The following is a 15,302-nucleotide window of genomic DNA, read 5'->3' as shown; positions in this document are numbered from 1 at the left end:
AAGAACTACACAAACAACAAAAACTACAACCCAATTTAAAAATGAGCAAAGAACTTACGTAGACATTTCTCCAAAGAAGATATAAAAATGGCCCGTAAACACAATGAAAGGGACTTCCCCTGTGCTCCAGTGGGTAAGACTCGGTGCTCCCAATACAGGGGGCTTGGGTTCAATCCCTGGTTGGGGAACTAGATCCTACACGCATGCCACAAATAAAGATCCTGCATGCTGCAATGAAGATCCCTTGTACTGCAAACTAAGACCCAGGATAGCCAAAACAAAAAACAAACAAACAAAAACATGAAAACATGTTCAACATCCTTAGTCATCAGAGAAATTCAAACCAAAACCACAATAGGTCAATGATATTAACACCTATTAGGATAGCTCTATTGCAAAATGAAAAAAAAAGTGTTGGCAAGGATGTGGAGAAATTGGAAACCTCATACATTGCTAGTGGGAATGTAAAACTGTGCAAACACTGTGGAAAACAGTTTTGCAGTTCCTCAAAAAGTTAAACATAGAATTACCTCACAACTCGGCAATTCCATTCCTAGATATATATAGCAAAGAACTGAATACAGGGACTATAACAGCACTTGCACACTGATGTTCACAGCTGCATTATTCCAAGAGTATAAAAGTGGAAACAACCCACATGTTCATCAACAGTTGGATGGATAAACAAAATATGGTATAGGCAAACAATGGAATATTATTCAACCATAAAAAGGAATAAAGTTATAATACATGCCACAACACAGATGAACCTTGAAAACATTAACCTGGTCACAAAAGGACAAATATTGTATGATTCAACATCTGTGAAATATCTAGAATTAGCAAATTAATATAGAAAGAAAGTAGATTAAAGATTAGCAAGGGCTCAATGGAGGGCAGCATTGAGTAGTAGGTCTCAGGACCCCATCTGTGAAATCAGAAGTTGGGCTAAAACACTGGTTAAGTTTAGTTTAGTCCCTTGGAACACTTACCTGGCTGCTACGGAAAGTGGGTGCAAGGAACAGGGATATTCAACTCCCCCCAACCCCCACGCAACTTCTCCCTCACTAAAGCAGAGTAACTTAGCTTTCTGTTTCATATATTGGGTTTCTGAGTAAGGTTTTATTTTAATGAAGAAAGAGCTGTGCTTTAAAAACAAAAAAAAGTTTGACTACCAATAGTTTATATGATCTCTAAAGATTCTTAAAAGTTTGGTTAATTTAGCTAATTGATACCAGTTACCTCCACTCCATCCTGTTTAAAAAAAAAAGTCTCAAAACTTTGTTTCATATATGGCAGCCTGGACCAGAGGAGTGTTTGGGGGAGAATGGATATATGCATATGTATGGCTGAGTCTGTTTGCTGTGCACCTGACACTATCACAACATTGTTAATCAGCTATACCCCAATATAAAATAAAGTTAAAAAAAAATTTGTTTCATTAGAAATAAAATTTTTTTACCAGTATATCTTTATTTTCACAAATGAGTGCAGTATAAAAATATCTGACATGAAAAGTTAAAAAAAAGAAAAAGAAAGAAAAAAGCAGGTAAAGAAAATGTTTACAAATTACTGTAGAAATAATACAAAAGAGGGTTAAAATTCTTACTGTGGAAAGACCAAAACACATCCAACTGTATAAAGGCTTTTTCCCTTGCAAGAAACAGAAATAAAGCCTGAAGACCCAGTTTGGTTTCGCTGCTGAAAAATGTACAAAATAACTTAGAAAAATCAGTCGAGGTCAAATGCTGTGAGCCCACTACTTGTACCTGCCTACTCTTGACCTGGGGAAAGTTGATAACCACAGAGCAAGGCAAAGCTGATGGTAGAACAGCCAAGAGTTCTCTATCTGGGAGTCCATCCTACGTTAACCTTCAAGTAAAAGTGATGGTTGCATCACAGTGAATGTAATTAATGCCACTGAATTGTACACTTAAAACTGGTTAAAATGGCAATTTTTATTATATATATATTATCATAATAAATAAGATTGCTGGAATAAAAGATGTCTAAATTCTATTTTTTTCCCACTGCTACAAGTTTTTAAGTTTCTTGAGGTCAGAGAGTAGGGAGGAAAACTCTGAAGCACTGGAAATGAGTTTTGAAAGCAGGAATTATATAAATGGTTTGTCTTTGTAGTTCCCTAAGTCCTAGAACAGACCCTGCCAACGAGGAAGAGAACTACATATATGTAAACGTAGATGTTAAATAAATGGTGATTGACTTGGAGAAAAAAAGAATCAATAAACAAACAATATACTTCTAAGAACAACAACAAGAAACAGGGTATTCCTATCCACTTAGTCATTCAACAAGAACTTCATCATGTGATAGTCTGCAACAAGAACCTGGATGTTTTTCTAAAAAGACATGTGGCAACACCTGCCCGCCTACCCTGGGGGTGCCACACATTTACCCTGACGCAGTCCCCGGCCCTGAGAGCCTGCGCCGCCCCCCCCCCCACCTCCCATGCCCTCCCCACACAGCCCTCAGGGGAGGCAGCCACAGTCTACCCACCCAGAAGGAGGCCATCCATGTCAAAAAAGCAGGTTACACTTGCTGCACCTGGGCTGTGTCTGAAAGGGCCATGTTCCTTTAAGACCTCAGGAACATTTGGGGCTGTTGCTGGCAGGACCTGTCAGACTTTGCAGTCTGTCCACCCTTCACAGCCTCCCTTCCCCATCCCGGGCTGCCGCTGGAACTCACGGAAAAAACAGAAGAGAGAGAAAAAAGATGGCAGTGAAGTAGAAGGACGTGGAATGCATCCCTCTCCACAGATGCATCAGGAATACACCAAAAGACACAATAATTCCCAAAGAGAACCAGCTGAACACCAGCAAATGACCTCGGACACCAGAAAGGACTGCAAAGATCCCAACATAACTGGGACAAGCAACCTCTGAAGCCTGGGCTACTCCATCAGAAGGCAAGTAGGAGGCTCTGGGGAGGGAGCACTGAATCCAGGATGCTAGACTACTAGGGAGTCCTCAGACACAGAGAAGATTAACTGCAGAGAACTCTCACAGAGCCCTGTATCAGAGTCTAAGACTCAGCTCTGTCGAACTGTCTGCAACTGCCAGTGCTGGACACCTCACACCCAACTACAAACAAGATAAGAGCACAAACCCACCCATCAGCAGGCAGACTACCTAAAGCCATATTAAGCTCACAGATACCCTAAAACACATCACCTGACACGACCCTGCTCATCAGAGAGAAAAGACACAGAGCCACACACTGGAAAGCAGACACCAGAACCCCCACCAGGAAGCCTACTCAAGACACTGGACAAACCCCACCACAGCAGGCAGAGAGCAGAAACAAGCAGAATTACTACTAGGAAGCATAGGGAAAGGAGACAGCAAATCTTATAAATTAGACAAAATAAGAAAACAAAGAAACAACTTGCAGGCAAAAGAGCAGGAAAAAACCCCACAAGACCAAATAAATGAAGAGGAAATAGGAAAACTGCCTGAAAAAGAAATCAGAGCAATGATAGTAAAGATGATCCAAAATCTTGATAACAAAATACAGAAAATACAAGAAACACTTAAGGACTCAGAAGAACTAAAGAGCAAACAAACAGTGATGGACAACAAAATAACTGAAATTAAAAATACTCTAGGTGGTATAAACAGCAGAATAACTGAGGCAGAAGAATGAATAAGTAAGTTGGAAGATAGAATGGGGGAAATAACTGCCACAGAGCAGGAAAGAGAAAAAAGAATAAAAAGAATGGAAGACAGTCTCAGAGACCTTGGTGACAACATTAAGCACACCAAATTTCGAATCATAGGCATCCTAGAAGAAGAAGAAAAAAGGAAAGGGTCTGAGAAAATATTTGAAGAGGTTATAGTGGAAAGCTTTCCCAATATGGGAAAGGAAATAATTAATCAAGTCCAAGAAACAGAGTCCCACACAGAATAAACCCAAGGAGAAATACACCAAAGCACATATTAATCAAAGTAACGAAAATTAAACACAAAGAAAAAATATTAAAAGCAGCAAGAGAAAAGTAACAAATAACATATAAGGGAAAACCCATAAGGATAACAGCTGATCTTTCTGCAGAAACTATGCAGGCCAGAAGGGAATGGCAGGATGTACTGAAAGTCCTGAAAGAGAAAAACCTACAGCCAAGAATACTCTACCCAGCAAGAATCTCATTCAGATTCGATAGAGGAATCAAAAGCTTTACAGACAAGCAAAAGTTAAGAGAATTCAGCACCACCAAACCAGCTTACAACAATTGCTAAAGGAACTTTTCTAAGTAGGAAACACAAGAGAAGGGAAAGACCTATAAAAAGAAACCAAAAACAATTAAGAAAATGGTAATAGGAACATACATGTCAATAATCACCTTAAATGTAAATGGATTAAATGCTCCAACCAAAAGACATAGACTGGCTGAATGGATACAAAAACAAGACCCTTCTATATGCTGCCTACAAGAAACCCACTTCAGACCAAGGGATACATATAGACTGAAAATAAAGGGATGGAAAAAGATATTCCATGTAAATGGAAGTCAAAAGAAAGCTGGAGCAGCAATACTCATATCAGACAAATCAGACTATTACAAGAGACAAGGAAGGACACTACATAATGATCAAGGGATCCATCCAAGAAGAACATATCACAATGGTAAATATCTATGCACCCAACATAGGAGCACCTAAATACATAAGGCAAATGCTAACAGCCATAAAAGGGGACATCAACAGTAACACAATAATAGTAGGAGACTTTAACACCCCACTTACAACAATGGACAGGTCATCCAAACAGAAAATAAATAAGGACACACAAGCTTTAAGTGACACATTAGACCATCTCAACTTAATTGATATTTATAGGACATACCATCCAAAAAAGACAGACTACACTTTCTTCTCAAGTGCACACAGAACATTTTCCAGGATAGATCACATCTTGGGTCACAAATCAAGCCTTGGTAAACTCAAGAAAACTGAAATCATATCAAGCATCTTCTCTGACCACAACGCCATGAGACTAAATATCAATTACAGAAAAAAACACTGTAAAAAATGCAAACACATGGAGGCTAAATAATAAGCTATTAACCAAGAAATCACTACAGAAATCAAAAAGGAAATCAAAAAATATCTAGAAACAAATGACAATGAAAACAACCCAAAACCTATGGGACGCAGCAAAAGCTGTTCTAAGAGGGAAGTTTATACCAATACAGTCCTACCTGAAGAAACAAGAAAAATATCAAATAAACAACCTAAGCTTACACCTAAAACAATTAGAGAAAGGAGAACAAAGAAACCCCAAAGTGAGCAGAAGGAAAGAAATCATAAAGATCAGGTCAGAAATAAATGAAAAAGAAAGGAAGGAAACAATAGCAAAAATTAATGAAACTAAAAGCTGGTTCTTTGAGAAGATAAACAAAATTGATAAACCATTAGCCAGACTCATCAGGAAAAAAAGGGAGAAGAATTAGAAATGAAAAAGGAGAAGTAACAACGGACACCTCAGAAATACAAAACATGAGAGACTACTACAAGCAACTATATGCCAATCAATTGGATAACCTGGAAGAAATGGATACATTCTTAGAAAAATACAATCTTCCAAGACTGAACCAGGAAGAAATAGAAACTATGAACAGACCAATCACAAGCACTGAAATTGAGGCTGTGATTAAAAATCTCCCAACAAACAAAAGCCCAGGGCCAGATGGATTCACAGGCGAATTCTATCATATAAAAACCATATGACCATCTCAATAGATGCAGAAAAAGCTTTTGACAAAATTCAACACCCATTTATGATAAAAACTCTCCAGAAAATGGGCATAGAAGGAAATTACCTCAAAACAATAAAAGCCATATATGAAAAACCAAAAGCTAACATCATTCTAAATGGTGAAAAACTGAAAGCATTCCCTCTTAGAATAGGAACAAGACAAGGGTGTCCACTCTCACCATTATTCAACATAGTTTTGGAAGTTTTAGCCACAGCAATCAGAGAAGAAAAAGAAATAAAAGGAATCCAAATTGGAAAAGAAGAAGTAAAATTGTCACTCTTTGCAGATGACATGATATTATACACAGAAAACCCTAAAGACTCTATCAGAAAACTGCTAGCACTAATCGATGAATTTAGTAAAGTAGCAGGATACAAAATTAATGCGCAGAAATCTCTTGCATTCCTATACACTAACAACGAAAAAGCAGAAAGAGAAATTAAGGAAACTCTCCCATGTACCGTTGCAACAAAAAGAATAAGATACCTAGGAATAAACCTGCCTAAGGAGGCAAAAGACCTGTATGCAGAAAACTAGAAGACACTGATGAAAGAAATCAAAGACAACACAAACAGATGGAGAGGCATAGCATGTTCTTGGATTGGAAGAATCAACATTGTGAAAATGACTGTACTACCCAAAGTAATCTACAGATTCAACACAATCCCTATCAAATTGCCAAAGGCATTTTTCACAGAACTAGAACAAGAAACCTTACAATTTGATGGTAACACAAAAGACCCCAAAGACCCAAAGTAATCTTGAGAAGGAAAGATGGAGTTGGTGGAATTACGCTTCCTGACTTCAAATTATACTACAAGGCTACAGTGATCAAGACAGTATGGTACTGGCACAAAAACAGAAAGGAAGATCAATGGAACAGAATAGAGAACTCAGAGGTAAACCCAATCACATATGGGCACCTTATCTTTGACAAAGGAGGCAAGAATATACAATGGAAAAAAGACAGCCTCCTCAATAAGTGGTGCTGGGAAAATTGGACAGCAATATGTAAAAGAATGAAATTAGAACGCTTCCTAACACCATACACAAAAATAAACTCAAAATGGATTAAAGACCTAAATGTAAGGCCAGACACTATCAAACTCCTAGAGGAAAACATAGGCAGAACACTCTATGACATACATCAAAGCAAGATCCTTTTTGACCCACCTCCTAGAATCATGGAAATAAAATCAAGAATAAACAAATAGGACCTAATGAAACTTAAAAGATTTTGCACAGCGAAAGAAACCATAAACAAGACTAGAAGGCAACCCTCAGAATGGGAGAAAATACTTGCCAACAAAGCAACGGACAAAGGATTAATCCCCCAAATATACAAGCAGCTCATGCAGCTTAATACCAAAAAAGCAAATAACCCAATCCACAAATGGGCAGAAGACCTAAACAGACATTTCTCCAAAGACATACAGAAGGCCAACAAACACATGAAAAGATGCTCAACATCACTCATCATCAGAGAAATACAAGTCAAAACCACAATGAGGTATCACCTCACACGGGTCAGAATGGCCATCATCAAAAAATCTAGAAATGATACATGTTGGAGAGGGTGTGGCGAAAAGGGAACTCTCCTGCCCTGTTGGGAATGTAAGTTGGTACAGCCACTATGGAAAACAGTATGGAGGTTCCTCAAGAAACTAAAAATAGAACTACCATATGATCCAGTAATCCCACTACTGGGCATATACCCAGAGAAAACCATATTCCAAAAAGAAACATGTACCATAATGTTCATTGTAGCACTATTTACAATAGCCAGGACATGGAAGCAACCTAAATGCCCATCAACGAATGGATAAAGAAGATGTGGCATATATATACAATGGAATATTACTCAGCTATAAAAAGGAATGAAATGGAGCTATATGTAATGAGATGAATAGACCTAGAGTCTGTCATACAGAGTGAAGTAAGCCAGAAAGAGAAAAACAAATACTGTATGCTAACTCATATATACGGAATCTAAAAAAAAAAAAAAAAAAAAAATGGTACTGATGAACCCAGTGACAGGGCAAGAATAAGGATGCAGGTGCAGAGAATGGACTGGAGAACACAGGGTTGGGGGGGGGCGGGGGGCAAAGGGGAAGCTGGTACGAAGTGAGAGAGTAGCATAGACGTATATACACTACCAACGGTAAAATAGATAGCTAGTGGGAAGTTGCTGTATAACAAAGGGAGATGGGTGATTCCTTAGAGGGCCAGGACAGGGAGAGCAGGCGGGAGTCGCAGGAGGGAGTGGTTATAGGGATATATGTATAAATACAGCTGATTCACTTTAGTGTACCTCAAAAGCTGGTACAAGAGTGTAAAGCAATTATATTCCAATAAAGAGCTTAAAAAAAAAAAAAAAGATGTGGCAATATTCTAAAATCTCTTATGATCTTTGTGCACCAAAATTTACTTAATACAAGAAGATTCCTACGTTCAAATTCTTATTAAAATATCCAATAAAACTGGGTTTCACTATCCCTTATCCTTACTTCTGTACATTACTTATAAAAATTACTTTAGAAAATAAAAAGTAAAAAGATCCCTTGGACCTAGATGGTAAATGCTGATATTTTTCCTTAAGGTTAATACATTTCTTAGCACTGTCCACTGAAAGCACACTGATGCAATAATATCCCAAGGGCAATGAGCACAACTTGGGCCCAGATCTTGGTTTCTTAGCATTTCTCATTAAAAAGAACCAGCGCTCTTTGAAGAAACAGTCAATTTCAGAACTAAGGCAAGAAAACTACAAGGTAAGCCTGGGAAACCTTATGCCAGAAAACAAGGTAATCATCAAAGAATGATGAGACATGCCAAAAGGATAGAGGAGTCAGCTTGAAGGCGCTCCCACTGGCCAAATTTAGGACAATTTGAGCATCAAAAGGCAAAATGAAAAATTAAAACACACTGAATTAAAAAATACAAAAAGGGTCTACGCTAATATTAAATGGGGGGAAAGGGCCTTTCTTTACAGAAAAATGCCAGTTATAAACAAAGATGGTTAGAAAATCACTAGTTTGCAAATATCAATGTAATAATTGATTCAGGCAAGGATCATCCATGGTAAAGGGTTGTTGGGGAACAGGATATTTACAACATCTTCAAGTATTATTACTTTTAAAGTACTTATTCCTTACACAAGGGAACAGGTACCAAAGGTGGAGAGATCTGGCAGGTACCATCTTAAACAAGTACTTAGCAACACCAATAACAGAATAAAGTAACATCGTATGTCTCCTGCTGTGATGCAATAGGAAGTCATCATTAACTATGCAGTATTCTTGCAAAAAATTATTATTTAATTCTGTTTCTTCATGATTACATTCATCAGACATTTCTAAATTTTGGCCATTCTATAAGCAAACTGTTGTAAACTCTTCAAAAATACCAATTTCATAAAGACAAAAGAAGGCAGACAGGATTGTTTCAGATGAAAGGAAATTAAAGAGATAAAAATGCTAAAGCAGCCTGTGATTGGATCTTGGACTGAAAAAATGTTGTAAAAGACACTTTTAGAAAAACTCAGGAAATGTGAATATGCTAAACATTATTATTGTATGTTAATGTTCATTTCTTGGGTGAGAAAAAAAGATATGTAAAAGAATGACCTTGCTTCAAAATATGTGCTTAAGTATTAAGGGATCTGATGATATCTTCAATTTACTTTCAAATGGTTCTATAAGAAAAAAAAAATACAGAAAGAGAAAGAAAAGGCAAATGAGACAAAATGGTATTGATGACTCAAACTATTTTTTTAAACTTTTCTTTTTTGTTTTACAATTTTCCAAAATAAACAGCTGCTGCTTTAAAAAACAAAAAAACAAAAAAACTGCCTTAGGACAGACCAAAAAGATCTAGACTCACTAATCTGGTGATGAAGGCAAGAATGATACAAGCTAAAAGATTTTAAAAACCCAACCTGAAAGCATTAGGAGAACAAAATCAAACAGTTATGATCACAGCATAGACCCCATGCACCTCCTTCCCCCTTTCCCCATCAGTGTTTTGGAACTATCCTTGTCTTATGCTCCAATCTGGAGAGGCCAAACACAATGAATATGAGTTTTCTCCCCTTGAAATACTGTATTATAATGTTTATTAACAAAATACTAAAACCAAACTTTTTTTTTCTCACGGTACATGACTGGCATGATAATAATCGCTAACAATAATGAAAACAAACTGTTCTAAAATAAAACTCACAAGTTAAGAGTTCTGAAAACTCATTTACCTACAAAATGTATCCTTGACTAAAAGCAAATTTATTCTTACAACGCTGCCGTTCTTAAAAATGATGAAAGAGAAGAACTTCTACATTAGAAAGATCAAATACACATTCTTCAATAAATTACCTATAACTAATAAGTTTAGGAAACGCACTTTTACAAAAAAAAAAATGCAAATAACCAATAAATATTTGAAAAGGTTGTCAATTCATTAGTCATTACGAGAATGGCTAACAAAAATGATACAGACAGACAGTACCAAGTGGTCATGAGGACGTGGAGTAGCTGGAACTTTCACCCACTGCTGACAGCGACATAAATTGGTATAAGCACTTTGGAAAACAAGCATTATAAGCAAAATTGAAGATACAAATACTCCATAAGAAAGTTCGGGGCAAAAACTAAAAACAACCCAAACTGTTCACCTGAAATATTAAGAGAGTTAATGAATACTCTATAACACCAAATTTGTAAATGTCTATCACAATGCCTGGCACACAAAGAGTTTATTCTATATAATGCAATCCCACAATCCCATCAGCCCTCCCTTCATGCATGACAAATGGATTCTTGTCATTTAAGACTAGTATGATTCTCAAGACACACTCCAATGGCTTCTCATCTCACAAAAATAAAAACCAAAATCCTTAACAATGATCTAGTACAGCTCCTTACCTATCACAAACCACCTGACATTTTTAATGTGCCTATTCCATATCTTTACCACTAGAATGTGATCCCCATGAAAACAAAGATTTTATTTTGTTCACTACTGCATCCTCAGCAGAGGACTGCATTAAGTAGGTAGGAGTCTGGCAAGTAGTAGGTACTCAATAAATATCTGTTGAAAAATTATATGCTTGGATTCTGGGCTTGGAGAGAAAAGCAACACCTGTTGTATGCAGTACATGACTGACATTTTCCTAAACTATGTGCAGTTTATCGTAAGAAGTATGCAAACCAAAGTTAAATTAGATGTTCTGCTTTATAAAAATTTGAAATATTTACTCTTAGTGCACTTAATTTCCCAGATTCTATATCAAGAAAGTATAAGTTATTCTGAATTCCAAATTACATGAGTCACTCAGTTATAATAAACTAAACAATAACAATATCTTCATGAATTTTCCAAAGTTACCATTATCCTGCAAATGAAACTAGGAAAGCAACGCTATATACCACTTTTTCCACAATGCTATATAGTAGAATCTCAATTATCAGGTTAATTAAAGATAACAGTATCTGAAAATACAAAACACAGAAACATCACCATAGCCAGGAAATCAGTATTTCAATAATGCAATTCTAAGACAGAAACAGATTTAACAAGATCTCAGTATGACGGAATTTCCCTAGAACACCCCAAGACACTCCACTACAATCCGAGGTTTAACTTTTATGGCATAGATCAGTCCAGAGAGGCTCCTAAGTAGATTCCATTCTCTCCATCAAATACAAGAGTGAGTCAAAAATTATCCGCACTCCAACTGTAGAATTTACAGAAGTTTTAATATAACCAGAGTGCAGATAATTTTTGACTCACCCTCGTACTTTACTGCTATTGGTAAAAACAGATTCGGTTACAAGAGGGGGAAAAAAGGATGATCCAAGTCCCCTCCTGTCCTTGTATCTTTTGATAGAGAACAGCAAATAAAACCTCCAAGGAAAAGAGAAAAGGAAACCATCTAGGGGAACAGATATTTGAATAAACTGTATCTATTCACTCTCTCCAGTAAGAAATAAACCTGCCTAACTGGTGTTCAAACCAGCCAAGAGCCATTTGTCAGGCCCAGAAAATATTTAGTAATTAAAGATACATCATCCCAGCTTTCACTAAAATTAATTAGGTTTTATCAATAGACTTTGTTGAAAAAAAAATGCCATTCAATTCACTCACTTTTAGGTAGAATAAGAAATGAAACTGTGTGCTTTTAAAACATTTAGTGGTGCATTTTCCTGTATAAAGTGTGAATATTTATATACATATAAACATAACTAACCACACCACATACTGTTCTACAACTTTTAATGCCTGCATAAAATCTCATACCAATCCCCTAATGTTGAATTTTTAGTTTTTTTCATTATTATACACAAATCTGCATAAAACCTTTCTATGCGTGTCTTTTTGCTAGGTTAAAAAAAATAGAAGTTTTAACCAAAAATTATTCTTTTGAAAATGGCATCATTGATGTCACAAATAAGAATATTCAAATATTTGATCCTGCCCATTTACTACTTGTCATTTATTGATGCTGATTGCTGACTGACTGTGGATCTTTCATGCCCCTCCTTTGTCTTTTTCCTTAGGTTACTAATCTTTTGTCCTTGTTATTCAGTGCTCTAGAGGAAAAACAAGGAAAAAAACAGAGACACCAAGGTAAAATGTTTACCCTCCTTACCTGAATTAAAAAGCAAAAAAAAAAATGATGAGCAACATTTAAACCACCTTACATAGCAGCCCTTCTTAAGGTTCCCAAAGAAAATAATACCCCGAAACTAAGGTATCCATTGCATATAAAGAATTTATTTCTCTCCTCTGCATCTAGAGCCTACTAGCTAGCAACCATCCTAGGGAAAAATGAAAAAATAGTCATTCAAATCATTTTCAGGTTCTAATTCTCTCACAGAACCCGGCAGGGAAAGTTAAGTCCTAAAGCACATTTAATTAGACCTACATAAATGAATAGTAACTGCTACACTACTATAAAACTATGACTCTTTTTTTCTTTTTCCTTCCAAGAATGTTCCAACACTTCCACTTATTAGAGTTCACCATACCCCCACAGCTGCTGGGTTGGTTTTAAAGCCTAAAGTCCCTCACACAAAAAAATTCACTTATTTACTTATTTACTGACTATTTACTAGATAAAAGTTTTCCTATACTGAACTATAATTACAGGATAGCTATCTAACCAGTATATTTTGCGGCCTTATGAGTCTCTCCTGTCCACTGAAGCAGATCCGTTAGAACACAGTCTAGTCTATTTACTGAGGGGCTTTATCATGAACTGGGAATGATTCTACATACCCATGACAGACATGCACATGCTTATTTTATATGCCAAAATAACATTAACACAGCACAGACAAGTAATTTGGTAACATACTCAATGTCGACTGAAAACTGTTATTCAGGTTCCCACAGGACTGTAACTGAGAAGGCAGTTTTCAAATGCAACTGGATACCATACCAGAAAGCTGTTCAGAGCACCCCAAACCGTATCCTTTGTATTTCAGCCACACTAACATCAGAATAAAACCAAGAATTTCTCTTTTTAACATGCCAAATGGGAAAAAACATATCAAGTCAGCAGTATGCAAACATCATACTACAAAGGAGGAGAGTTGATTCCACTACAGAAAGACAGACAATGGGAACACCATCTTGAGGGTCTGTTTCACATTTCCTAAAAGAATAAAAAATGTAAATAGTCTTTGCCAAAAATTAACAAACTGGTTTCCTGAGGGGCTGTCTTTTCTTCTTTCTTTATTCTTCCCTTAAAAAAAAAAAGAAAAAAAAAAAAAAAAAAAAAACCACTCTCTTACAATTTAAATCCACCGAACTTGAATTTTTAAACCCTCAACTTGAAAAAAACCAGATTTAAAACCCAACCGTTGGGGGCTTCCTAGGTGGCGCAGTGGTTAAGAATCCGCCTGCCAATGCAGAGGTCACGGGTTCGATCCCAGCTCCAGAAAGATCCCACATGCCGCGGAGCAACTAAGCCCGTGTGCCCAAAAAAAAGAAAACCCTATAAAACCCAAACGTTGTATATGGTATAAAAGGAAAAATGGCTCTCGGAAAGGGAAATCCAACTAACAAAATAATTTTAGAAGAGGCAGAACAAAGTAGGAAAGGTTCCCACCATTCATCCAAACAGGTTACTTCCAAGCAAACCGGGATTTTTTAGGTTCTATGAAAAGTCCCTCATCTAGCTAAACTGGGTATATTTGTATACCTATGTAAGTAGTCATTTTTATACAGAAATGCTCAATAGAAAAAGGGATTCCCAGTGTTTATACTTTTTAAACAACTTCCTAACCTTTATAACCATGATACTCTCAATATGACACATTTTAAGTAAATTAAACATTGTCTTTCAACGTAGTAATTTCAAAGTTTCAGGAGATATTGAGAAACAAATGATACAGAATCCAAAGGGGGAAAAAAAATCTCAGATTACGCAATAACACTGTATTTCCTAAATTGGTATACTTCTTCACACACAATCCCATTAGGAAATACAAAACTTTCTTTCCTCTTTATTGGTAGATTAAAACTCACTTATACAACTGAAGTTAAAATTTAATAAAACAGCATTCCATTTTGACAAATACTGAACCAAAGCTGGAATTGCACATGAAGCGTTATCATTACAAACCTAGTAAAACTTTTAAGTGCAATCAGACAGAGCAACAAAAAGTATATATTTTAGCAACGATTAGATAAGCTAAAAAAAATAAGGTGAACTATTCATTTACAGCGTGTCCTTCACCAAGACTATTCCCACTCGTTGTACGCATTAAGATGAAAAATTCACTTTCATACACAAGTTAAACAGATTAGCGCGTCTCTTTTTCCCCAACCCTCCCCTCCCTTCGAAGGTCAAAGGGCTCCAGACAAGACAACAAAAGCACGTGACAAAAGTTTCTCCCAACACGCTTTCCAGGCCTAGAAACTACGCTCCTCCCCCGTTCGGGGTCCGGAGTGAGCTGGGCCGAGACCCAGGGGCTGCGGCCCACGGAGGGCAGGAAGGGGTCGGCCGGGGCGGGCGGGGGTCAGCCCCCAGCCCCGGGGAGGGGGAACGGGGCGCCGAGGAGGCGTCGGGGCGCTGGCGCCTCCCGGGACCCACGGCGGAAGCGCGGGACGAAGCGCGGCCTGTTACCTTTTCCTGCTCCTCGCGGAGCCGCGCCACCTCCGGGGCGCGCAGCGGCGCCGCGGCCGAAGCCGAGGCCGAGGCCAAAGCGTAGGGCCCGGGGTCGGGCGGGGCCTCCATGGCGGGGGCGCCGGGGCCTCAGCGGGGCGAACGAGTCCTAAACAAGTGTTTATGGAGGCGGCGTGGCCGGCGGCTGCCCAGCGCCCGCGTGCTCGCCTTCATGCACTGCGCGCCCCGCGCTGAGGAGGCCGCGCCCCGCTTCTCCGCTACCGCGGCGGCCGCTGCTCGCGTCCGGGCTGCCCGCGGCCGCATCTCACACGCACATGCCGCCCGCCGCCGCCGGCACCGCCGCCGCCGCCGCGGGCTCGGAGCAGCAGGCTGGCCGTTGAAGGCGAGAAGCGCCGA

The 15,302-nt window shown here is 38.2% G+C and overlaps 1 protein-coding gene across 1 annotated transcript in view; it reads right to left on the bottom strand.

Moving 5' to 3' along the window:
* URI1 (URI1 prefoldin like chaperone) overlaps window positions 1–15,059 on the bottom strand; it is a 77,231-nt gene extending 62,172 nt beyond the window's left edge. The window contains exon 1 of the mRNA XM_057711209.1: window positions 14,907–15,059. Within this exon, the coding sequence (XP_057567192.1) occupies window positions 14,907–15,017 (111 nt within the window). The 5' untranslated portion in view covers window positions 15,018–15,059. The remainder of the gene's footprint in view (window positions 1–14,906) is intronic.
* Window positions 15,060–15,302: the final 243 nt, after the last annotated feature.

Source organism: Hippopotamus amphibius, chromosome 16 (genome assembly GCF_030028045.1).
Source record: "Hippopotamus amphibius kiboko isolate mHipAmp2 chromosome 16, mHipAmp2.hap2, whole genome shotgun sequence".
In the NCBI taxonomy this organism is placed as follows: Eukaryota; Metazoa; Chordata; class Mammalia; order Artiodactyla; family Hippopotamidae; genus Hippopotamus; species Hippopotamus amphibius.
Note: the sequence above shows the minus strand (reverse complement) of the source record. Positions and strands in the feature narration are given on the sequence as shown.